General features: G+C 39.6%; 4 protein-coding genes and 1 long non-coding RNA gene across 10 annotated transcripts; 3 read left to right on the top strand and 2 right to left on the bottom strand.

Annotated features, from left to right (window-relative positions):
• Positions 1–185: 185 nt before the first annotated feature.
• Positions 186–6066, top strand: LOC139768933 (dnaJ homolog subfamily B member 12). The gene is made up of 8 exons (XM_071699596.1): positions 186–761; positions 960–1113; positions 1228–1373; positions 1459–1599; positions 3034–3167; positions 3252–3367; positions 3912–4075; positions 4203–6066. The coding sequence occupies exons 1-8, from the start codon at positions 629–631 to the stop codon at positions 4310–4312; spliced, it is 1098 nt and encodes a 365-aa protein (XP_071555697.1). The 5' UTR covers positions 186–628; the 3' UTR covers positions 4313–6066.
• LOC139768937 (uncharacterized) lies at positions 5856–6923 on the bottom strand. Of its 3 annotated transcripts, none has more exons than XR_011717454.1 (3): positions 6789–6923; positions 6537–6710; positions 5856–6440 (listed from the first exon to the last, which is right to left on the bottom strand). It is a non-coding gene; the product is annotated as an uncharacterized lncRNA (long non-coding RNA). The 3 variants fall into 3 exon arrangements; XR_011717456.1 differs by having other exon boundaries at positions 6537–6715; positions 6803–6919; XR_011717455.1 differs by having other exon boundaries at positions 6537–6715; positions 6789–6906.
• Atu (Another transcription unit) lies at positions 6520–11117 on the top strand. Of its 2 annotated transcripts, none has more exons than XM_071699592.1 (7): positions 6520–6659; positions 6849–7808; positions 7924–8339; positions 8492–9082; positions 9170–9368; positions 9617–9787; positions 10933–11117. In XM_071699592.1, exons 1-6 carry the CDS (start codon positions 6605–6607, stop codon positions 9781–9783), a joined length of 2388 nt encoding a protein of 795 aa, XP_071555693.1. In that variant the 5' UTR covers positions 6520–6604; the 3' UTR covers positions 9784–9787; positions 10933–11117. The 2 variants fall into 2 exon arrangements, with proteins under 2 accessions (XP_071555693.1, XP_071555692.1); XM_071699591.1 differs by having other exon boundaries at positions 9614–9787.
• LOC139768932 (ubiquitin carboxyl-terminal hydrolase MINDY-3 homolog) lies at positions 10177–13468 on the bottom strand. 2 transcript variants are annotated; one of them, XM_071699595.1, is made up of 5 exons: positions 13063–13468; positions 12322–12721; positions 11966–12234; positions 11543–11840; positions 10177–11410 (listed from the first exon to the last, which is right to left on the bottom strand). In XM_071699595.1, the coding sequence occupies exons 1-5, from the start codon at positions 13115–13117 to the stop codon at positions 11104–11106; spliced, it is 1329 nt and encodes a 442-aa protein (XP_071555696.1). In that variant the 5' UTR covers positions 13118–13468; the 3' UTR covers positions 10177–11103. The 2 variants fall into 2 exon arrangements, with proteins under 2 accessions (XP_071555696.1, XP_071555694.1); XM_071699593.1 differs by having other exon boundaries at positions 13107–13467.
• Positions 13469–15488: 2020 nt separating this feature from the next.
• On the top strand, positions 15489–18839 carry LOC139768929 (uncharacterized). 2 transcript variants are annotated; one of them, XM_071699590.1, is made up of 3 exons: positions 15489–15590; positions 17450–17681; positions 17778–18839. In XM_071699590.1, exons 1-3 carry the CDS (start codon positions 15570–15572, stop codon positions 18509–18511), a joined length of 987 nt encoding a protein of 328 aa, XP_071555691.1. In that variant the 5' UTR covers positions 15489–15569; the 3' UTR covers positions 18512–18839. The 2 variants fall into 2 exon arrangements, 1 of the variants encoding a protein (XP_071555691.1); XR_011717453.1 differs by having other exon boundaries at positions 15507–15969.
• Positions 18840–25291: the final 6452 nt, after the last annotated feature.

Below are 25291 nucleotides of genomic sequence, written 5' to 3'. Positions count from 1 at the left end.
GCTCGGTCTCGTGATAGGTCTGTGTTAGGTTATTGCTTGTTGTATTTGTAATATTTGTATATGTACTTTCCGTAGCTGAAACGAGATAAGACGTATAGTCGGACGTCGGAGGAAGAAAAAGGATCGATAAAATCCGATTGCAGAAAGTGCAGATAAAACGAAGAGACCCGTGGCCATCGAAGATACCCCGCTCGATAGCCAATCCGCGTTCAACAAGTACGACATCCCGATTTCAGAAGCCAATTGCTCGCGGAATCTTTGAATTTCCCGAACATATCGATCATCCCGTAAATCGCCTGGAAATCCTTCCTTGACGCACAGCGACCAGTTTATTCGCGTGACAATTGACCGTTATTAGCGGGCAATTGGCGATTGCTTGATGGCGCCCGTCCTGCCGTATCTCGCGTCGTCTGCGTTCAGTACGTTCAGCCGTTCATTGTCAGCTGTCGTGACGATGCTCGTGACGTAATAACTGAATTACCGTGTTGGAGTGTCGGAGGCAGAGGGTTCAGTGTTCACGCCTCGCGTTATTTACCATTCTGCCCCGTCACCGCGTGATCGCGTCTGAATTCCGTTGACTGGGTAAACTCTCGTGGGTCTCGTGGCACCTCTCGCGACGACGGACGAGATGGACAGCAACAAGGACGAGGCGGAGCGGTGCATGGAGCTCGCGGATCGGTTTATGCGGGAGAGAAAGTACGAGGAAGCCGAGAAGTTTGCTCGCAAGGCCCAGAAGCTCTATCCGACGAAAAGAGCCGAGGGTACGTGTCAGCTCACGATCTCTCCACTCCGTTTGAAGCACAGCGTCGAATCTTGGCTTCTTTGTTGACTTTGCATTAGCCCACGTATACTCAGGCGGAATAAAAGGCTTTCAGGCTTACATTTCACGAGAACGCACCTTTCTTCTTTTTTAGTCAGAGTACTGATGGTTACAGGAACCAAATAATTTGTATTTATAGACCTGCTGGCGGAAGTGACGGTACTCACCAAGGAGAATCAGAAATCAGAGTCGGCTGAGCCTAACGTTAGAAAGCGACAAAATGTAGCCAAAGACGGAACACATTCCCAGAGTAACTCTGAATATTCGAAAGATCAGCTGGAACACGTGAAGAGGTAGGTATTTCGAGATTGTTTTGATTACTTGAGAATACAATGCTGTTATCAATTTATATTTTACTTATTTAATTATCTTGGATAAATATGTTTCTTTTTGTTTGGTTATTGTAGGATAAAGAAATGCAAGGATTATTACGAGATTTTGGGAGTCAGCAAAGACGCTACGGACAGTGACATTAAGAAGGCTTACAAGAAATTGGCGCTTCAATTACATCCTGACAAGAATAAGGCGCCAGGCGCCGCCGAAGCTTTTAAGGGTATGTCGAGACAGTGGGGAAAAAAGTGAAATTAGGTTTGCTATTGCGAATTTACTTGCATTTATGCGAGAAATCTTTTATGCAGCTATTGGTAATGCGGTTGCTATTCTTACTGACATGGAGAAACGGAAACAGTACGACACGTACGGTCCTGAAGAAGAACGAATGCAGAATGTGCACACCCGCCAAGGCCATACGCATTATAACTATACTCGTGGATTCGAAGGTAAGAGAGAGTGTTGAAAGTGGAGACGTGTGTCGTGAGACTATCGTACAAGTTCTCTCATAGTAGGGGAGCTAGCTCCATTTTTTCGTGATTATTTCGGTACTTATGAAACTTTTTATGGTGATTCAGAATGTTATTCATATCAAAGCTCCGGGGACTGACAAAAAAGTGGTTCGCTTTGGGTGGTATAGCCACCCACTTGTGAAAAAAAATTTTTTTTTCCAAGTCATTTCGGTATGTCAGTCATTTTGCACCACAATTCTTTGATATATTCTATGACTATTTGCAAATTGACTGACAAAATAGTGGGTCGCTTGTGGGTGTAGGGCCGCCCAAAAATGTCATTTTTTTTTCAAGTCATTTCGGTATGTCAGTCATTTTGCACCATAATTCTGTGATATATTCTATGACTATTAGCATAATTGACTGACAAAAAAGTGGGTCTCAAAACCCTCATAAAATATTGTATATTCCACAGTCTGCGACTTATGAATTTTTTCCTTCTTTGAATTCACCATTGATGGTTATCAGGACTCATTTTAATTCTTATTGTCTTTTCATTATTCAAATAAATAATTAAAAGTACATCGTAAACTGAAGCTAATATCTTTTTTTATGGTAATTTATTATATAATCAAAACAGAAAAAGTAATGAAAAATAGCATTGAATCATCATCATAAAAAATAAATAAATAAACTAGGAATCTTTTTCTTCTTCTTCTTCATCGTATTTGTCACAATCATTTAGGTCATCTTCATCCTCAGAAAGGTTGTCACTCGATTCTGTAACATTATTTAAAAATCATGATATGATTGTTTGCTATCGTCTGACGGCTGAATAACGATGAGGAAGGTGAACTAGGTATGCGTCAATTTTTTTCTTCGAAAAAGAAAAAAATCAGTAGTCAAACAATCATATCATGATTTTTAAACAATGTTACAGAATCGAGTGACGACACTTCTGAGGATAAATATGACCTAAATGATAGTGACAAATACGATGAAGAAGAAGAAGAAGAAGAAACAGATTCCTAGCTTTTTTTATTTATTTTTTATGATTCAATGCTATTTTTCATTACTTTTTCTATTTTGATTATATAATAAATGACCATAAAAAAAGATATTGGCTTCAGTTTACGTAGTACTTTTAATTATTTATTTGAATAATGAAAAGACAATAAGAATTAAAATGAGTCCTGATGACCATCAATGGTGAATTTAAAGAAGGAAAAAATTCATAAGTCGCACTGTGGAATTTACAATATTTTATGAGGGTTTTGAGACCCACTTTTTTGTCAGTCCCCGGAACTTTGATCATTGAATAACATTCTGAATCACCACAAAAAGTTTCATAAGTACCGAAATAATCACGAAAAAATGGAGCTAGCTCCCCTACTATCATGTATCAAAATATAATCTATAATATCTCTTTAGCCGATATCACAGCCGAAGAGTTATTCAACATGTTTTTCGGCGTCGGCTTCCCGCAACAAGAATTCTATATGCGTCGACCAGGTGGGAGATGGATGCGGCAGTCAGAGGCACAAGCGCAACATGCTCATAATCAGGTAGAACAGAAAGGCGTTAAGCCCAATTTCAAAGTACTGTTCTTTTTTCTTTCTCTTTTTTTAAATCAACACAACGTTTTTCAGCAAGCGAATGGATACACGTCATTTCTTCAGCTGTTGCCAGTTCTGTTATTAATATTGTTAACCATGATGAGCAGTTTTTTCATATCCGACCCGGTATACAGTCTGCATTCGAGTTCGTAAGTATAACTCACGAGTAACACTGTACAACACGCCCCATAATTTTTCAAGTTTTTTAACTGGGGAAAATTCAGCTCAGTCTCCTGGGCACGTATTACGGAACTTTTCGGAACGGATTCCGATCGAAATTATTCCGTTTTCCCTAGAAAACACGATAGAAATCTAGGAAACAACTAAACAATTCCGATCGGAATCCATTTCGGAAAGTTCCACGTGTCCCGGAATGCGAGCTCCCTTGCTAGCGTCCGGGCACCAAGAAGAAAAAGATGGGTTGCTTTGTTTCCATTTCTGTGTCTGTTTAGCGAACTTTTGATTGCGGTCAATGATATTCCGTTATTCTCGAAAAGTACAGCAATAAAAAAGGTCGGATTGGAAACAAAATCCATCTCGCTTCTAGAGTAGAGTTCACATTCCAGTATAGCATATACATCCTTAGTCCAAAAAACTTGAGAAATTTTTGAAAATTTGTTGTACTGTGTAATTATTCCAATGTCAATAAAGATTTTCGCAGGATGAGATACGTGATTTTCTCCTCATTTGCAGGAAATATTCTGTGGGTAGAACAACTCAAGTTTTGAAAGTTCAATATTATGTTAAAGAGAACTTTCATAGTGAATATCAAGGGAGTTTACGTAGGCTAGAAATTTCAATTGAAGAGGAGTACGTGAGTAATTTGAGGCAAAGCTGCGCCAGAGAAAGGAATTACAGTATGTATTTGTTTCTTTTATCTCTTCCAATACGTCTATCATGTTTTTCATCAATGCTGCTATAATATGGTTAACATAAATGTCTTTGTAAACATTCTCAAGATATTTCAAATTTGTTTTCTAATAGGGGAAGGTATAATGTGGAAAGCCCGTAATTTGGGAGATCAAGATTTATTCATGAAAGCTAAAAATCTCGAAACACCTTCGTGTAAGAAGCTACAAGAACTGCAAGCATAATAGATAAAACGTGTAAACTAAAAATAGGAGTTTTGTGTGTTGTAGATAGATGTATATTATATTTACACATGTATAATTGTCTTTGGGTGTATAATGGGAATTTGTTATAAAATTACATATAAGGCATCTTTATACACTCAGAGTAAATCATATTTCAAGTCCACACAACACACATACTTGGTCTCTAATAGGGCTGTTATTTTTCACAAGTTCGAAGTTTAAAGTGTCTTCGAAGCTTCGAAGTTGGAATATCGAAACCTTCGAAGCAAATCACCAGCCCTAGTCTCTAGCCGTTAATTCCATGCATAAATTTCAAATTACATAATGAACGATTGCTGTGCGGAGTAAACGAAGGTTTAATCTTTATTTACTCGATTTGAGTGAAAATATGTATAAGAAATAGTTATTTTCTTCGTTAATTTCCATTCTCTCAAAACAAACATGTATATTAGTTATAAATATATTTAAAAAATTGATAAAAATTGTCTATAAAAAAAATAATGTAATATGCGTACAATTGCCTCTTCAGCTTTTCAAGCAAACTATAGTATTATGGAATATTATTAGGACAGCCATTCTGAATACTCAATTATTTATAACGAGCAAAATGAAAGCTTAGTACTTGCTAAGTACGATTACATAGATAGCATAGATGGAATGAATAATATCATGCGTACGTATAGATAATTTCATAGATTCGCGGGTCCAATTTATTTCATGATGACGCTTTTTTCAATTGAGAAACTACGAATAAATTTGTAGTAGGTGACTGACGATATATATTTTACACTTGGACTGTTATTGCACGGCTGATTATTAGTATATGCCTTTCTAGCGACTTTTGAGAACATCTGTGATTAAGTATATAGTGTTCAGCAAGAAAGAAAGAAGCAATTTGACAAGAATATGTTTGGATAATTTTAATTTTTCTTTCAATTAGCTATTTTGTTGACTAGTTGTTCAACTACTTTACTGCCTCTGTATTTCATCTATTATGGATCTTTTAAATCTAAATCATTATATACATATACATTATGCCGAATTGCTTCTCGCTTAAAAATTATTCAATTTTTTTTATCCATCTTGTGATTGCAGAGAACGTATTAATAAGATTGTAATCCGTATTGAGTTCATTATTTTAATGTATAAAGTAAAAGATTCAGTATTTAATTCTCTAGCAGATTCTAATATATAAATTTCCCGAGTTGATGGTGGAATTCTCTGATACTTGTCAAAATATACTTGTTATTCAAATCAGTATCTACTTCGATACACTTTTTCAATTTTATTTTGATTCTATTTATTCTATTTTTATTATAAACACAAGCAGAATTCTTTAACAGCATATTAAATCAATTTGAAAGATGACTGATAAAAATTCGATCCTACAATGAAAAAATGCGAGAAATGATTGATATATTTGTTGGGCATTATAAAATATCGAATCAATTGTAATTCAACTGGAAAGTTTCAAAAATGTTTATATTGTTCCAAAGCTAATCAAATGTTATAAACCTTTGTTGAAATAATATGCAATAACGCGTGTTTGTTTTAGTATACAATTATAAATCGTGCAATGCTGCAAAATGTTTACGATTATTATTATACATATAAACGGTCTTAGCACAGACGTATTTATGTTATTACAAATATAAATTATGTTATTTAAAAAAATTGTATATATTAAATTTATGTATATCCTTTTTTCCCTATCTGATTTGAATTTTATTAATAAAACATTTAATAACTATGTATCTGAAAATCTATGTTTATGACTGAAATATGTAATAATATAATCTCTAATTATTTATTTATATATTGTTTTGAATGTAAAATTATAATTAATTATATTAATTATACTGGTATATAAATAATAATTTATATATATATATACATATAGATATATATGCTATATCATTTACAATAACGATGCGTGTTCCAAAATTCATAAAAAAAGTGTAACATCGATTTGTGATGTCTGTCAAAAGTTTCTCGCTCGTTGCTGCACTCTCTGCACTTAAAATGAAATAGGTACATAATAATTAACCGTTTAAAAGAAAAAGAGAAAAGATCGAAGATTTGGAAGTTCAGCTGTAAGGGACACGTCACACTTAGCCTCTTGTTTTTCCTAAAAAAAAAAAAGTTAACACAAAAATAAAAATAAGGAAAGGTGATTAGCTGCGGTATCGTTTCTTTCTGTGCAGTATGCGCTGCTGAATCTTACGTGCGAGCCGTTTCTCTCCAAGCAGCTCGAAGCTGTTTTAAAACAGTTTCGTTGCGAACCTCAAACACATGGTAAACATGTCACCGGTACGAGAAACCTTACGCGATTCCAGCGGCGATTCTGGTACGTAACATCAATGAATCCATCATTTATACCGTTCCTTCGCAGATTCGGCTACTCTGGGAAAATATCGGTATATCATTCTGTATTTACAGTATAAAACAAAACCGATTTGTTTAACGATATTCTTACTCGAGAGGTTATACCTCATCACCGCGGACGGTGCTCTGATCTCGCGATTATGTTTTTCAGGCTCGGAGTCCGATAACGCGTCCGCGTCCTCGAGATCGAGCCGCAGCGGTAGCCGAGCGTCGCAGGCGCCGGTGCGGACGTCGAGCAACGCCAGGAGCGAGCACTCCGAGGACGAGAACGGCGCACCGGCCTCACCCGCGTCGAACGCCAGCGGCAGCCGCGCCTCGAGGTCCACCAGCCGCAGTCCAGTCGGGTCGAACAAGCTGGACGGCAGTCGTAAGTCGGAGAGTCGGTCCCCGTCGCCGGCTGGATCCGGCTCGAGGCGCTCGAGCGTCGGCTCCGTCCGGAGCGAGAAATCAGCCTCTAGGTCACCGAGGTCCAGGAGCGGGAAATCCGCCTCTAGGTCACCGAGGTCCAGGAGCGGGAAATCCGCCTCTAGGTCACCGAGGTCCAGAAGCGGGAAATCCGCCTCAAGGTCACCGAGGTCCAGAAGCGGGAAATCCGCCTCAAGGTCACCGAGGTCCAGAAGCGGGAAATCCGCCTCTAGGTCACCGAGGTCCAGAAGCGGCAAGTCCGGTTCGCCGCGGTCCAGGAGCGGTACGCCGAAATCGGCGGTCTCTCGCAGCTCGGCGGATTCGCGAAAGTCACCGCGATCGCGCTCGCGCTCGCAATCCCCGCGCGGCAGCGTGCGCTCCTCGAGTCCGAAGTCGCCCATCAGCTCGAGGTCTAGGTCGGTAGAGAGAAAGTCCAAGACTCCAGCTTCCCCCGCGTCCAATGCCTCCGGTTACGATTCCCCGAAAAGTCGCAGATCTCGAAGCGTATCTTCTCAAAGAAGCAATAAGTCAGCGGGTTCCGCGAGCCCGGCGGGAAGGCGGTCGAATTCTTCCGCGTCCTCGAGGAAGTTTGACGAATCGACAAAGAGAGAAGGTTCTGACAAGTCTGACGACAAGAGATCTAGATCTAAGAGTCCCAAAAACGATAAGAGCGACAATGAATCGAACAAATCCTTCAAGCAGAGAGGTTTGTGCTGCTGTTTTATTAGTTGCAATATTCAGAATGTTTTCTCTCTGATAAGTTCCTGTTTGTACTATCTAATTAATTGTATTGTTTAATATTGAAACTTTTTTCCGATTAGATCGAAGCCCAAAATCCGATGAGAGCGACGAGGAAGAACGGTCGAAGAATAAACGGCAACGTAGCAGTTCCGGTTCAGATGCCGAAAAGCCTGTTAAACGAACTAAACCGGTAATACACTCAGATTCCGACAACGAGACAGCTGAGAAGGAAAATAGCGTCGCTCCAACCGCGGACGCGCTGTTCGGTGATGCGAGTGACATTAGTACGGACGACGAAAAGGATAAAAAGGAAGAAGAGAAAGGAAAAGAACGGAGCCGCAGTCGGAGTAGGAGTAGAAGCAAAAGTCGTAGCAGGAGCAAAAGCAGAAGCAGGAGTAGAAGCAGGAGTAGGAGTAGGAGTAGGAGTAGAAGTCATAGTCGCGGTAGATCTGAGAGCGGTGGAGAAGGTCCAAGCCATCGAACCGTTATCGAAGACGTAAGTTAATGGGACGAGAAGCGAATAAGTCTTTATTTCATTTTTTTTTTTAGAAATTTACTTATTTGTAATGTGTGGCAAGAAAAGCGCAACGGACTTCGACATGAAGAAATGTAGATATTTTAATATTAAATTGTGTGTTCTCTGTGTAGGAGGATGATAAAGATAAGGAAGAAGAACCAGAGCCACCTCCAGAGACTCGAATTGACGTAGAAATCCCAAAAATTACTACCGATCTGGGACGCGAGATTCACTTTGTGAAGCTGCCGAATTTTCTGTCTGTCGAAACAAGGCCGTTCGATCACGAGACCTACGAAGATGAAATCGACGAGGAAGAGACTCTGGACGAGGAAGGTCGCGCTCGATTGAAACTCAAGGTTGAAAATACTTTGAGGTGGAAGGAATTGTTTGACGATGAGGGCAAAATGGTGAAGCAAAGTAACGCGAGATTTGTAAAGTGGTCGGACGGAAGCATGTCCTTGCATTTGGGCTCGGAAATCTTTGACGTGTATAAACAGCCGTTACAGGGCGATCACAATCACCTCTATATTCGCCAAGGTACCGGTCTGCAGGGTCAAGCAGTATTTCGAACGAAACTAACATTCCGGCCGCATTCCACTGAATCGTTCACGCACAGGAAGATGACTATGTCTCTGGCCGATAGGTCGCAAAAGACCTCTGGCATTAAAGTTCTTTCTCAAGTAGGAATGAACCCAGACCAGAACAGATACGAGATGATAAAGGTGTGTATACATTATCATTTCTGTACATGCATATCATGTTGAAACTGATTATTACTCCAATGTTTCTAATTACTTTTTCTTTTGTAGAAAGAAGAAGAAAAACTACGTATGGCTATGCGAGTTCAAAACAAACCGAAGAAAAGTACCAGTGGTATTAGGAATACTAATCGTGCTGCAGGAGCGTACAGTGGTGATGCTTATCACGACGATGGTTCCGATGACGAGGGTGCAATTTCATTGGCAGCCATAAAAAATAAATATAAAAAGGGCGTGATTCTTTCCAAAGGTTATTTAACATTCTTTACATTCTATTGAGAAGTGTTGTTTTAATATTCTTTATATTGTAAAACGTGATCTTAATGTTTTTTGAATCAAAATATGTTGCTCTAATATTTTTTTACGTTGTACTAGAATGTGTTATCTCTAACTTCAAGATATATTATCTTTATATTCTTTTACGCGTAGGTTATATTAGATTAATTCATTCTGTCCACTGGGACCGTTTGTGATTTGAAAAATGCTTTATTTCAGCAGCATCGAATATTTATTCTTCGGATGAGGAAGGTTCAGACATTGAGACACACAGACCTAAAAAGAATAGTAAAGGGAAAGCTCTTAAAGATTCAGACGAAGAATCCAATTCTGAAAGTTCTGTGGGTAGCGGCGGAGACGATAATCAAGCTGATGATGCAAGTGATTGAAAATGTATATATAATTCAAAATTTAGTAAATAAATGTTTTTTTTTTATAACAACATAATGGAGTATACCATTATGGGACATAATGCAAATAGCGTTAAACAGATAGTATCTAGTAATTTTATAGACGGTATTTGATTCATGCGTGTAAATAAAACAGTAAACGCATGTTCAAAATAGTCAATGCAACAATAAATTGATACCTAAGTGTACCTAAGCATGTCAAATCGATCTATTTTACTGCCAATAAATGCTCAAAAGAAATGTTTGAGTAATATCAAAAAATAAAATATTAGAATCTATACATACATCATCTCTGTGAAATCGCTTAAAAATTTTCACCACAGGTGGGATTTCAATTATTAATACAAAGCGATGAAATCATATTGCAATAACTATTTTTCAAAAGTAGTAAGTTTATTATTTAACACCGTAACTGCAGTTTTGCAAAAGTCATATAAAATAAACATTGACCAAATATCTATTAAAATTATCATATATTAAGTAGAAATTCCAAAAGTGTGCATACCACATTTTATCTTGCGCGTCAATTTTTTAATCCATAGCCCTGATTTTTGTTATATCCTTAATCGGGAAAGGAGACTTGTGAAATGGAATTTAACAGCTTTATTAAATACGGCGCTTTTGAAAACATTTCTTCGATTCGAATAATTTTTATGGCAAGAACAGCGAAAATAATAACGCACGGAGTTTCAAAATAATGACGTCCTTATAACACTTTAGTAATATTTCGTCTATATAATAAGCAACAAAAATGAATTTTATTAGAATCCACGTAGAATTCGTGTTAATTTCCGTGAAAATTAAAGATCTTTATTATGAAGTTAACTTCGCGAGTAAGCAGAATTCTTTTAATAACCTTGTGTCACTGTAAATTACTTGCAATCGACCACCGTTAAATTCTATTGTGCTGAGAAATTTCGTTGAAATGCTCTTTTGAGAAATACTGAAACTAGATTGCGCTTCTGACAATATATTCAATAAAAGTAATTATTTTAATATCGTTGACATAGTCAGTGTGGTGCAATACTTCGACATAAATTGTAGATATCCTTAATAGATTTTTACTGACCATGCGTTACGCGAATACTACATATTTTCGTTGAAACAATTAATATTCCTTATTGGCAGGTATATTCAATGTCCTCGCGGTATTTACCGATGCAAATCAGAAGATGGCCGATTTGACTAGACTACGATCTTAAAATGGTAATCCTCTCAACGATATCCTATAGAAGCGCTCGGTCAGGTCACTCTATGCGTCAGCTCCATTGTATACATATATATTACAGTTTATAAATTCTAATTTAAACTAGGATTTCGTACTATGTCCCACTGTATCTCAATCCTTGGCCACTTTGTTTGCAGGACCGTCAGCATGGGATTGCTATCCATGATACATTTTACAGTGCACTCGAGCAATACCGCTTGTCCCTTGTGATATTTCACTCTGTTTTCTGGATTGCTACGCTGTAGACCATTGTAGTGATACAAGACAAACATGTCTGGGCACATGCATGGTTCCTCGGGAAAGAATTCATCCATAAACGACGCGAGAAGTATTATCCCTAAATTTTCACCATCCAGTTTCTTCCTCATGATATCGACGCTGTAAGAATATTTTGTTATAAAACTTACTGAAACTATCAAAATTAGAATCAAATTTGATATAAATAACTTTTACATATGCCGATTAACGCAATATGTATATAACGTGTAAACTAAGAAACCGAGTACATACTATTCAGCATCAGCTACCAGTCCTAATTCCGCCAATACGTCCTGCAGCAAATTTGCCGCGATAAAGTTATTCCCTTCCGGGTCAAAGCGTTTGAAAATTCTTCGCGCTTGTTCCGACGGCGTCTCTGGACTCACTAATCGTTTCTCCGTAGAGAACAGTACAGTTAAATGCGTGTCCGATCCTAGCACCCAGATCGGGTGCGACGGTGATTTCAAGAATGTTCCCACTTCGCAATAACGTAAATGCTCTAGCAGAGTGAGGAATCCCACCGTATTCTGTTTATCAATACCGCGTAATTCTGCAAGATACGTAACGTAATGTATTAATGCAGAAAGACCAATCTAGTATCGCGCTACATTAAAACATACATAGAATCGAGACGATAAAGTCATTAAATTTAAAGAAAAAGAAAAGCCATCTCACTTAATCCACTAATATCTTGATCATGATCCCAGACGTGACTAACTGCCCGGCCGGTAAGCATTAAATTGATTAAACTTTGGCTTCCGTATCCATAGGTGGAATCGATCATGGGTTCTGTGGGGTCCGACATTTCGAAGCATATTTCCGAAACTCCTTTTGTACACATCACTGTATAAAGTAGCAGCAGTATACCGTACTGATCTTTTAACATTCCAATTCGTTCCGTGAAGAAATCCTCTACGTCATCGATGCTACTCGTGGTAAATATCCTGAAAATGACGATCGATAAAATATCAAAAACGTTGAACAACGAAATAATTCTTCTGTTGGGACGTTATATTCGAACGTAAACGTACCTTAATTGAGAATGAAAAACCTCTGATTCTAACGACGCTTGTTTCGCGGCTTGCGTTTCGTTAATTTGATTACCCTCGCTAATATCTTGGGCTGGATTCACCGTCGACTCGGTTGACTTCGAGTCAGTGTCGTCCTTGCCGGACACAAAGCCATTAGAATCACTGGCGTGCACTACTGAATACTTAGGATCCTGAATATCGGCGGCTTGAGTTATAATTTCAGTCATGGCTTTCACAAGCAGCTGATCACATTTCTCGGCCTTGATAGCCTTCCAAGTTATGACGTCGCTCTCCAGCAGTAACTGCTTCAAAATAAATGCTTGAACCGCGGCTATCACAGCGCAAGGTCCGCCCTCTCTCTGTACAAGCGCGGTAGGTTCATCTATGCTGAAGTAGAAGCCTACAACGGAGATAACTGTTATAGCCACATTTATAGGAAATACAACAATATATTTGCAACATTTCTCTCGCCAACTATATTACGTTTCGACTATATCATGTTCTGTATTTATTACATAAGAGGTAGATGAGTAACAAACGTTCAAACTTTACTCCGGGTCAAATTGTCAAGTTTATCAATTTCACAGTGCCGTCGAGCAACAGTTTTTTGTGCGGAATGACATTCAGAGAGGCGCGATAAACGATTTTTTTGTGCCATCTTTCGCGGAAACGATTACAAATTGTCTCTAGTGATCGGCCATTAAACCGGCGTGACACGACGATTGTAATTTGTATGCCTACGATGTGCGGCTGCATCTACGAGATGCAAAACGCTGGTCCAGTACCTTGCGCCCATCGCTTGAAAACGTCCTCCTTGACGGTCGAGCCCCAGAGGAGCGTTTTAATATTTTTCAGGAGCTCGTCGTCGCCTGCGATGGCATTATCGGCCATTATCTTCCGGGTTGCGCGCGATAATACGGGAGGTTAAAACGCGCCGTGTACACGAGTCTTATCTGGAGTTGATCATAATAATACTTGCGGCGCTATTAGCTTCACGTTAGATCCCGCGGAATTGTCGATCGCATATAGACACCACCCCGATAACCTATTTCGTACAACAGAAAACTGCCAAGTACGCCGCCATTTTGAGCCGTTTTCTCTTTTCACGTTCACGTGAAGTGCGTTCATTCAAAGATGGTTCCCACTTCCCACTCCGCGTCGACACGCGCTCGGCGCGGGACAAATCGATATATCGAATTTCGAGAGCGGACACGTTTTGATTATTTTCAAGCGCGACTTCGATTAAACTCCGATTAAATTTAACCGGCGATTTTGATTCAAGCTTGATTGCTTACATCGAGAACTCTAGTTACGATTTTGTTGTTCCTAATCTGAGTCCCTATTCTAAGTTCTTTTAAGTTAACAACAAAAATTAACCCTTAAATGCCACCTGGGGTCCAGCGGACCCCAGACCCTTTAGAATGATATATTTTCAAATGTTCCCGCCAAATATGGAGCTCATATTTATTTATTTATTATTTATTATTTTTTTGATTTTGGAGCCAACATTTTAACTGTTGGCGATCTTAATTTTTTATACTATGTTGAAATTGAAATTTTAACAATATAAGCATTTTATTTTCTTTTCTAAGCCTTGAACAACATTGAAAATAATTTTCATAACTAAATATCAAAAAATCAATAAGTAAGGAGACATTTTTCCTGCTGGGGTGTTTTAGACCCCTGTGTCATTTACGAGATTCTTGAGAGGTGTGGCATTTAAGGGTTAATAAACTATTTACGTTAATAAGATATTGTATTATTTGACGAGTTAATTAACCGTCGATTAATGGGCAGAATTGTTTAAAGCAAAAATTTGTCAAACAAAAAATTAATAATCTATTTACGTTAATAAAATATTGTTTTACTTGACGATTTAACCGTCGATTAATAGGCAGAATTGTTTCTAAATATATAATTTGTTGTCCTATTATTGTCAATCTAATCTTTTTTTCCTATGTCAAACAATAAAGAATTAATAATTCTATCTACTAACAAAATTATACTATCGATTAAATTAATTCAACTAGTAGAATTGCTTGAAGTAAAATTTCTAGCTGGATAATTCGACGTTCTCAATCTTTTTTTTATATCTTAAAAAACAAAATTATTAATTTTATCCATGTTAATAAAGTGGTATTTTACCTGATCGGGATTTTATCTTGGTCACATACTTTAGCGGCTTTAATTATTTCATTTGTAAAATTATCGCTCGTAAATTTTGATCGATGAGTTTTTTTCAGAAGATTATGACCAATTAATCTTTTTTGTGTGTTCTGTCTTCAAGAATATAAATGTCTTACTAAATTTGAATTGATTTGATAACATTATAAATTACCGTTTCAACTTACATAACTGCTTTTATATAATTTACGCACTGCTAATATCCATTGGTTCTTACTGCCCTTGTTATTTCGTCTTTGATGCAATATACGTTTTTTTTGTCCCGCGCGAATTACACTTAAGTGGTCGTATCTCTTAACACGACATGTGCACATTCTTATCTCGATACAATAAATAACACGCTTTACGCTTATTTATACGTATACATTATTCGTTATTGCTCGTAATCGAGCATTCCGAGTGAAAGTAAAAGCTCATAAATCCACGACTGTGAGCAGAAGGCATTTCGTGATGGCTCGACACGGCGTGTATATTCTCGCGGTACCGAGAGAAATACGGAAAATATTTTGCGAAAAAAATTAAGCTTACATTTAAAGACAAATTAAAAAACTAGATGTAAAAAACATGTTAAAAAGAACATTGAATGATACATTACAGAACATTTTCAAAAATATAATATTTTTGAAAATTTTGAGTGTAAAATTGAAGCTAGAAAACTATTGTTTAAACCATTTTTTCATCGTATCTTTTACCGTTTTAATGATAAACGCCTAGAAATTTTTTTTCTATTTTCTTCAAGATGTTTAATCTGAGAAAACTCTGAGCATAAAATAGCTTTGAAACTATAAAACTATTGTTTAAAGTATTTAAAGTATTCTTCTTCGTACTTCTTGCCGTTTTAACGATACACGCTTAGAAAAATGCTTGTTTTTTCTTCAAGATGTTCAAGAGCGCTATGAAAAACTACATGTCTCTTGTTTTGATCTATGCTACTAAAGGTCATGAAAAAATTTGGAAGCACTCGCGTGTAAGAGAACAAAACGTCTCGAAGTGACGAGTCACTTAGCAGTCAGTCCCGATACGTGCGCCAGGAAACGTTTGTATCGTTTTTTTTGTTGGGAAACATGTTCGCGAGACACTCAAAGGTGGGTGATCTTCAGCGTCGTTCTCTTTAAAACGCGAGAAAATATTAATTTCACGGTTTAAAACATTTAGTATATAGTGTAATTTCGTTCTCGGATATACTCTTCCACCTGTCGCGACAGACCGCCGCGCCGGTTGGCGAATCGTGAAAGTCTCGATTCCGATATATCAAAACGTCTCACAATGAGAACCGTCTCGCGGAATACTTAGAGAGACGAGCGAGTTACACGTGTGGGATGTAACGGCGCGCGTATACCGTCGCTGTTATATTTTCTCCTCGAGCACGCACTTCTACGCTAATCACGTAGCGTAATTAGATTCCGCCGGACCGCGGGGGCCTAACGAGTCATAATTGCTGGTGCAGCGCTCGCGAGTAATATCGTACGTACTTTGTTACAGTTCCGAGGTTCTTACGACGCTTACGAGCGGAATGGAGCGAGATATCTAGACGCGGAAGTAAGCCGCCGCGTTGCCTCTGCACTTTGCGAATTCGCTCGCGTACTCGCGTATATCGCGTAATCGCGCGCATTCGCAATCATAATGGACTAGGAGCTATCCGTCTGTCCATCTACAGCGTGAATAGAATCCCTCATCTTCGATTAGTTTCCAACTGAGCGCCAGAAAGCTTCGATTCCGCGCTTATGCAAGGCGAGATGAACCGCGAAGCGCGTATCTCCTTGAAATTTAAACCAATATACCTTGAGTTGGAAACATTTTGTTATTTTTAACCATCATGCGTGTCGAAATTTTTTATTTTAACACAAAACAGTGTTATTTTCACTCCTGTGTTTCAAAACAAAGTTAGAAGTTCGAAGGCCAATAAACGAGCAATCGAGAGATGTTAAATTTAAAAACAAAAATAGTTTAATATACATGGAAACCTTCCGATCTACAAAGAGTCTCCCTCAATCATTCAAAAATAAATTATTAAATTAAATAATTAAAACAAAGAACACATAATACAGAGAATAAAAAAAAATAAGAACGCGGAGATAAGTCAATTAAACCTCGATGGTAAAACACATCCTCTCGTTATTGGCCTTTGAACTTCTAACTTTATTTTAACTCTATTGGTTTAGTTAAATTAACGTTAACGACATATCGAGTATAGGAAAATTACTCAAATTGAGTACAATTTAGCAATGTAATTTGACTGTGAATTTAATAGTGTAATGCCGAATTAAAAATCGGAGATCTTCCGGCGACCTTCCGTGCGACTTTCCGCCTCGGGGGAGGACAACCCATTCATATAATTTTGCCGGTAGTCACAAAGTAATCTGGAGAAAGGTATCTTTCGTTATATAAGGCGGTCCTCTCATTGTCGAGTCGCCGTTCTGCAACCGAAGTTCAAATGAATGAATGTGCGAGCGTCGCGGGCGTTTAAACTCCCCGACGCCACGCTCCGAAACGCTTCGGAGGCGGACTCGTTAAGAAATTAATGCCCTCCGCCCGAGGATGGCCGCATCCACGTCCGGTCACGGTTTCGGACGTGACTTTTACGCGATCGCGTAAATTTGTACTTCAGAAGTCGCGCACGGTCCATCACAGATCGGTGAACCGCGTCGGTTCCGGCTCTCTGCTTTCGCTTTCGTGGTGTCGAAAGAACGGAACGGAACACGACGGAGCCTATAGAATCTACCCGCGCGCGCGTATACACGCACGTGTACATACGCACGTGTTCGGCAACATTCATCATACGTACATCGATGTTCTAGGTATCATAAGTAATTCGCGAGTACTCGGAAATATCGCGGGCCGGCGTAAAAGTGAAATGCCGGTGGTACATTAAGGCCCGACAATAATAAAAGCGGCCTTACGAAACCACCTGTATTAAAAAAAAACCGGATTATCGTTTCCTTAGATCGTGCAACTACTGCTCCTGCACTGCGTCGTCGTGCGATGCTACATCCTGTACGATATTGGATCGACGCCGAGGAAAACCGCGACCGATGCCAAGGATCATTCCCAAACAGTAACACGTCGTCGGTTGCCCGTTGACGAACCGGCGCCGAGTGCCAAGGAAATCTTCCGGACTCGACTGGAAAGTCAGTCGCCGCTGGCCGCGAAAGAGAGCGACGACGGCGGACCGAAAGGTGAGAGGAAGATTTTTCGCCGTGGTGAGGCGCGATATCGCGCCAAAGTGAAAATATTATTTCACAAGAATCTTGATCTCTCTCTCTTATACGCAGATCGTGAGATAAACACCGCCGGCGACGTCTTGCATCGCGATATCAAATGGCCCGAATGGGGCAGCGGCAGCGGCGGCAACTGGAACCCAAGTTACGTCAGGGTCGCCCAAGCTCAGGTCGCTGGTATAACCGGCAATAGGGGCCGACCGTTCAAGGATCGAGGTTTCCTCCACGTCCTTGGCAGCCTGTCGGTTATGCTGTTCGGTCCCGGCAAGTACCACGACAATCTCGACACGCTTCCGAGCGAGGAAGGACCGGTCCCGTTTAAATGCGACTGCTTTAAGTCTCCGTTGAGATTGTGGGGATGTATCAAGTCCATCAACGAATCGATAATGACATTTATCGTGCCGGGTCTCAACGACTGGACGAATCGGTTGGAACCGGAAATACGCCGAATCCAAAAGCAGAGATCCGCCGAAACCGTAACAGTTCTTGACGATACGACGCCCGTATCTGCCGAATCCACCGATCGTTCGACAGTATCCCCGATCGCCACGTCGCCCGATGATTATTATGAAACTGTAGAAAACCACGGCAAGATACACAATGTTAGTAATGACAGAGCTGATAATGACGGTCCATCGATTCGTGAAATTCGACTCGTACACGACGAAATTGAACATAAAATGTTAAAATTAAACGATACAGCAAAGATACAATATAACGAAGTAAAGATTGATTCTGGATACTCGAAGGTAGTAGATTGGTCGCGTAATAAGACCCTTGCGACTTAATTAATGTCCCGATAAGTATAGGATATGGACGTTATTAGAAATTAAACAACACAGTAAGAAATTAATTTAATGCTCGACTGACCATTGTGCCATATTCGTATAGACGCAAATGATTTCTTCATACTTTCATTTCGCAGAACCAAAGATTGAGATAATAAAATATAATTTATATATACTTATAAAAAAATAAATATAAATAGTATTTTAAAAGAAATTCGAACATGTTTGATTAAATAAGCATTTAGTCAAACATGTGAGAGGACCAGCATCGCGGAAAAGCGTCAACAATGAGTGAATTCGAAATACAAATGTTTTATTATTCAAGAAATCCGAATAGATATATCTTATTTATTCTTCCCAACATCTTTCTAAAGTTCCTTCCAGCTTTCATTTTATATTAGAATTGAGACAAAACACTTGAAATACCTTGAACATCCATACTTCGCAAACATAAATATCAAAAAAATGTAACCACTTAAAGTGCTTTAAGCGTTTTTGCTCAATCTTATTTAAATTAAATAAGTATTTTATAAATGAGACAATGTATCGTTATCGAGCTTCTTATGACGCCACTTAGCGGCTTAATCACGGCGTTTGAATTTTCTGCGCTTTCGCAAGTTTTAACGATGTTATGCGCGTATGGTGAAATTCGTGCGGTGAAATTCGTCCGTTAAAATCGGGCACGACGAAAGAGCATCGCCGAATACGCAGGTGACCCGTTTTACGATCAGATAATTCGCGATACTCGCGATACCCGCTCGAGATCAGCGAGCGGATGAACAAAATCTCGGTTCTAACTTGGCTGATCAGCTTCGCGCGTCTTGAAAATTAACGGTGTACGCGTATCGCGGATCGTAGGTGTGCGATTCGTAGGAACGCACGCAAAGGTTACACACACATCGGCGGCGGCGTAACGTAAGAGGGAGATTAATTACATTCGCAAGAGATCGCGAGGAGATTAGACTCGAAGGAAGGGTACCCGGGGATACCTTCGCGCGCTCTCGTTTGTGTGTTCCGGTTTAACGGTCCGGTATTCGCTCGCCCGGCGTGAATCGCGTTGTTTTTAGCGAGCGCTGTGCCTCTTGCAACACAGCCGGCGTGTACTCGCCGTAATTAGTTTGACTTTCACCCATCGCGGTCGCCGTCCATGTCGGGTGCCGTCCGCCACCGCCACCGCCGCCGCCGCCGACGACGCTGTCCAAACAGATGGTCTCGTACTCGTGGGTCCAAGGGCTATCGCGACCCAATAATCGTCGTCATCGGTGTGATTTTTCACGCCGATGCACGATGAGAGTAGATTTTGAAACCCACACGCGAACACGGCATATCGGCCAAGGGCACGCGAATTCCTCAGGATCGCTCCTCGAAATCTCTTTTTTTTTTATCTTATATGTTTTCATCGTTGTCTCTCTCATCGTTATTATCATATACATTATATACGGGTCACAGGCTACGCGCGCCGGGAGAGCTTTGAATTCGCAATCGATACCGTGTATTAAATGTCGGCGACTTATTAATAGATAAACTCCTCTTCGATAGTCCCGTCAGCCTTGAGAGCCGTCGAAAGTCTCGGGATTCTCCGCAATATCAGGCAGGTTTCGAAAGATTAGGAGAGTCCGCGATTACGCGAATTTTTGGAATCTATCGGAGTCGATTTGGGGATCTAAGGGTGGGCGAGAAAGCGCCGGTATAATGCGACATTCGGCGATTTCGACATTATACGGGACACTCGGTGAGGATTACACGAACGTCAGAGAGAGAGAGAGAGAGAGAGGCGAGATTCTTTTACCATTTTCATATTCTACGCCGCCGCGCCGTGACGATCCTTTTGAAATTGTGCCACGTGTGTGTGTGTGTGTGTGTGTGTGTGTGTGTGTGGGTGTGTGTGTGTGTGTGTGTGTGTGTATGTAATGGGGATACAGATCGTCCGTCGTCGGGGGCATCCAAGCGTGCGCGTTTGACATTAAATCTCCTGGTCCCTCACCGCGATTTATCGGATTGTGACGAAAGAAAAATCATGTAACTTCTCTCTCATCGAACTAAATTAATTTGTCATCTACGAAAGGTAGCTATTTAGCGAACTGTATCGCCGGAAATAAACGGCCGCATGTGAAGAACGTAATTTATTTCGTTGTATAAGATACAGATGCAGGAGAAAGATTCGTCGTGGTCCAACAATGGATCAGACAAGGGGCCTTAGGTGAACGGGCTAAAAATGTAGGCTTTATTACACCCAATTCTATTATATCTCCGAACCGTGAAGACGGGTGAGAGTATTCGAGACGGACTTGGGCTTTAACCCTGCGCTGTTAAAAATTCGCAGTCTGTCAAATTATACTCAATTTGAGTTATTTTTAATTATTCCTGTAGATCGCCACTGCTCCTACTCAATATGTCATTAATTTAATTAAAACAATGTTAATTTAACTAAACCAATGAAGTTAAAATAATACTGTTTTGTGTTAAAATAATCAATTCCGATACACACATGGTAATTAAAAATAACAAAATGTAATTTTTAACTCAAGATATTGATCTAAATTTTATTCTTTAACAACAGTGTACGAAGAAGGGAGTTCGGATAAACTGTTTGAAATTAAGAACCCGACCATCCGACGACGATCTCTCCTACTGCTCGACGCCGCGCTGAGAAACTCGTCTCCGACGACGGCCGTTGGTCGCGTAAACTTTCGTGCGAAAATCCATACAATTTATTAATTAAAGTTACCATCGTATTTACAGTCTGTTACACAAGATCATTGTCTTGAAATTAAAGTTCTTCGTACCGTTTGAAAGATCGTTAGGTTGCATTTTCGTGCTATTATCTGATACGAAGATAATGTAATAACATAATATAATACAATAATCTAAAATACCTCTCGTACACGGGTTGGAAAGTAGAAAATCTTACGAGACTTAAGGGGATCCTGGAGTGACAGCGACAAGGCATAATCGGTCTAAGCAATATCTTTGAATTGGCTGAACAGAATGGAAAATCCTTTTACACGATTAAAGTACGCACAAAAATGTAGAGGGCTGTACATGATTTTTTCTGATAAACTAAAAAAAAATTTTATTTTTATAAATATTGTCTTCACCTGACGACAATATTTGCTTTATACAAAAATTCTGCAGTTTTTCTATAGAAAATAGTGATGCAGCCCTCTACAAAAAACTGTCAGGAATAATATCGTGCAATTAGAAGTAAGATTTGAAGCCTAAAAAAAAGATATTACTTAGACCAGTGGAAGATGCAAGGTTAGGTGCTATCCTTGTCTATATCCTTGTCTATACAAGGACAGATATAGTCGGTGAGCACTTCTTTATCGACGCTGATCGAGTTCGCCTGCGGCTCCAGCATCTTACGAGACTTAACGTATTACATTAACCATCTCAGTCGGCCAACCCAACAGAAAAAATGTTCGGTCTTTCATCGGGATGAAGTAAACATGCGCCCGTCTTGAAACAGCCACGCTTCCAAAAGCGACATAGCGATCATTATGCGTATCAAGCGTTGAAAATTTAGTGGAAAGTAGTGGAGAAACGTTGCCGAGCAGTTGGATTGAATATTATATTGGGTAATAGCACGAGAGTTAGGTAATGGCCTGAGTGTGTGTCTAATGATCTTTCAAACGACACAAGAAATTTTGTAAGGCAGCTACGCGAGAGCAATCGCCCACGCGCTTTCCTGTGACAGAACATATTTACATATATATTTAATATCAATCATTTACAAATACATATTTTGTGTTTCTATGTTCGTTGCTGCTCTCGCGCGCTTCGTTTAGACGCGATTAATTGATTTCCCAAGAGGAGTACATACTTAATATTAAAGGATGAAATTTAAATCAATACCTTGGGTTAAATAATATTTTGTTACTTTTAACTATCATGTAACGTGGGTCAAAATTGATTATTTTAACTTCATTGGTTTAGCTAAATTAACATTGTTTTAATTAAATTAACGACATATTGAGCAGAAGCAGTGGCGAACTATATAGAAAAAAAAGAAGTGTTAAATCAAAACTTGTATACTCGTATATACGCAACAATGTATAACTTTCTTATAAGAATTTCAACTTTTTATTTTAACTTCTATTTCTTGAACTATAAAACTTCGTTTAACTATATAAATAAATGACTTCATTAAAGCAAGTTTCTTCCTTTAACACAATATAATTTCATTTTAAAATTATAGATTGTTGTGTATATAAATGTTGATTTGACACTTCTCTTTTTTTTCTGTGTATAATAACAATGGTTAAAAATGACTAAAATTAAGTATAATTTGACACTACACAGTGTATACAGTGCGCAATCGCCCGGGATTTATGGCGAACCAATCGCCGATTAATTGTTCGTGAGACTCCATTGTGATCGGGCCTGCATCGGGGAGACTGAGATATCGCTCCGACGCGACGGAGGGGAACAATCTCAAAAGTCGCCGTTTGCCGAGCAAGGTGCCCTTCTACGTGTGGTAATAAGCGATGCAGGCGTTAAGGAGAGCGCGCCGCGTCATATTGCGTACATGTAATATTACACATCGGGCACGTTCACTCGAGCGATTTTGCGATTTTATAGACTCGACTCGCTCCGCTACTCGACTTGCGCGCCCGATATCTTCGCAGACTCCTCTTCTTTCATGCTCCGTCGCGTCGTGCCCGCTGAGTCCGCTCCGGGTATAACGCGATCGCGACGATAACGCGCGGAGAGGAAAATGAATCGAATCACCGAGGCGTGAACCATCTCCTCTCCGCTTTTTCCTTCGCACGAAATCGGATCGCGTCTCGCGGTACTTTTCTACCACGATATACACCTGTCTCCTCTCGCGAAAACAATAGCAAGGAAGAACACGGACAAAGAAAAAATATTCACAGAAAGAAAGAATATTCTTGATTGGAAAATATCTTTGGTTTCAACGTGGAAATCTTAAAATAAGATAAGATTATGTTGCGTTAAACAAAGAAAACTTGCTTGACTGACGTTATTTTACATAGTTCAATCGAGAAAAAAAGTTGAGATTCTTACAAGAAGATTATAAATTATTTTACGTACATAAGTTTTTTGATTTGACATTTCTTTTCTGCGTATAAGTTCCAACACTTTCGTCTTTATATATATTGGGTGTAGGAAAGTATCCTCGACGACGCCTGTCTCGAAACCCCGCATCTCGAATTCAAATCTCCTTTCCGAAGGCTGTATTTCGAAGTATCGACATTAACGATTATAAAACGCTACGTGACAGTAAGCAACGTGACTGAAACAATCGTTAGTGTTTCACGACGACGACCGATAAAATGTTAATATTAGAAATTGCATTCTTTTCATACATACGGCTGAAGAGAAACTTGAGGCCGATGCCGTCGAAATGGTTTATGGTTTTATGGTGTGCTCCTGGTGAAAATACCGCGTATTTCATTTATTCCATTGTAAGCGCATCTATGGCAAGCGCATATAGGTACCTATCTAAGTCCGCCCGTTTCCGAGATTATAACGTCTCTTTCGGGGGATCACGGGGGACCACTGACCTACATAGGTGCACGTTACAACGATTCGGGCCTCCGATCGGCAATTCGTGTCCCTCCTCGTCGTTCGCTCACGGACGTCCAATAAATAACTCGCGGGTCGAGCACCCGTGGATGAAATCAGAGTGAAATGCTCCGCGCGTGCTGCGCGCAGCGCATATCAAAGTTTTTCAAGAGGACGTTACGAATGCCGGTCATATCCTGGCAGCCGCATACGGTCGCGTAACACAGCGACGGACGACCACCTACCTATCCGCAGAAACAGATTCGTTTTCGCTGTTCTCCAGTTCTTGCCCTCTCTCTCTCTCTCTCTCTCTCTCTCTCTCTCTCTCTCTCTCTCTCTCTCTCTTGGCGTCTTAAACGAGCAACAGATAATCGCACGGCAACAAAGTATTCGCGGAAGAAAGTAACATTGGGTAACGAGCGATCGCGTCCGGCGTCCGGCTGACGATGATGACGGTCCCCGCGATGTGGATAATGTAGCCGTTAGATCGGTTTACGCACGGTAGCGGATTCTTTTTTCTTTTTACACGCTATCACGTTTCGCTCTTACCGCGAGTCCTCGTAGAAAATGATGAATAATTCATTGGTACCATCGATCGAGTGGATAGTTATGTCAAGAGCGGTTTCGCGACATTCCTGAGATTACGATAGCGCGATGAATAACTCACCTTTACAGATTTAAGCGCCTCCGGACCGGAGTTTAATCGGATATTTAAATCAATGGATGTCGGGTCCGGTGTAGTAAAGTGTAGTGTTTTATTAACAAGACGGCTGCCGCCGTCCAGAAATATCTTCTCGCACATTTTACGTAATGCCGACCGTGCGGTAACCGCGGCGGCAGCGAAGAAAGCGAAAATTACTTCTCCGGTACCGTGGATGATACAGTTTTTAATCATTCCCAAGCGTTCGCGTTTCAATCCGTTTTCTCCGTTATATTCTTCGCTCGCCAAATACCTTCCAATCTCTCGACTAATCGTCTTCTCTCGCGAACTATTCGCTGTGCGATCTCCACATAAATAATTAACAAAAGTCAAGAAAGAGAAAAATATTGTTCATAAATAGATATTTTATTTATTCGTATATATTACTGACCATACTAAGCATTAAAAATATATATACTTCTTGTACTTTACCGAGACGTATCTCTTGCGTTTCGTCCAAGCTAATAAATAAAAATATCTAATATCTAATTAAATATATATAATTGCAATATTGAAAATAAAATAAAATCTGAAAATAAGATAAAATATTA

This window comes from Temnothorax nylanderi, unplaced genomic scaffold (genome assembly GCF_030848795.1).
Source record: "Temnothorax nylanderi isolate EJ_2023f unplaced genomic scaffold, tnyl_v1.0 TNYL_tig0019_pilon, whole genome shotgun sequence".
NCBI lineage: Eukaryota > Metazoa > Arthropoda > Insecta > Hymenoptera > Formicidae > Temnothorax > Temnothorax nylanderi.
This window is presented reverse-complemented; position numbering and strand designations above follow the sequence as displayed.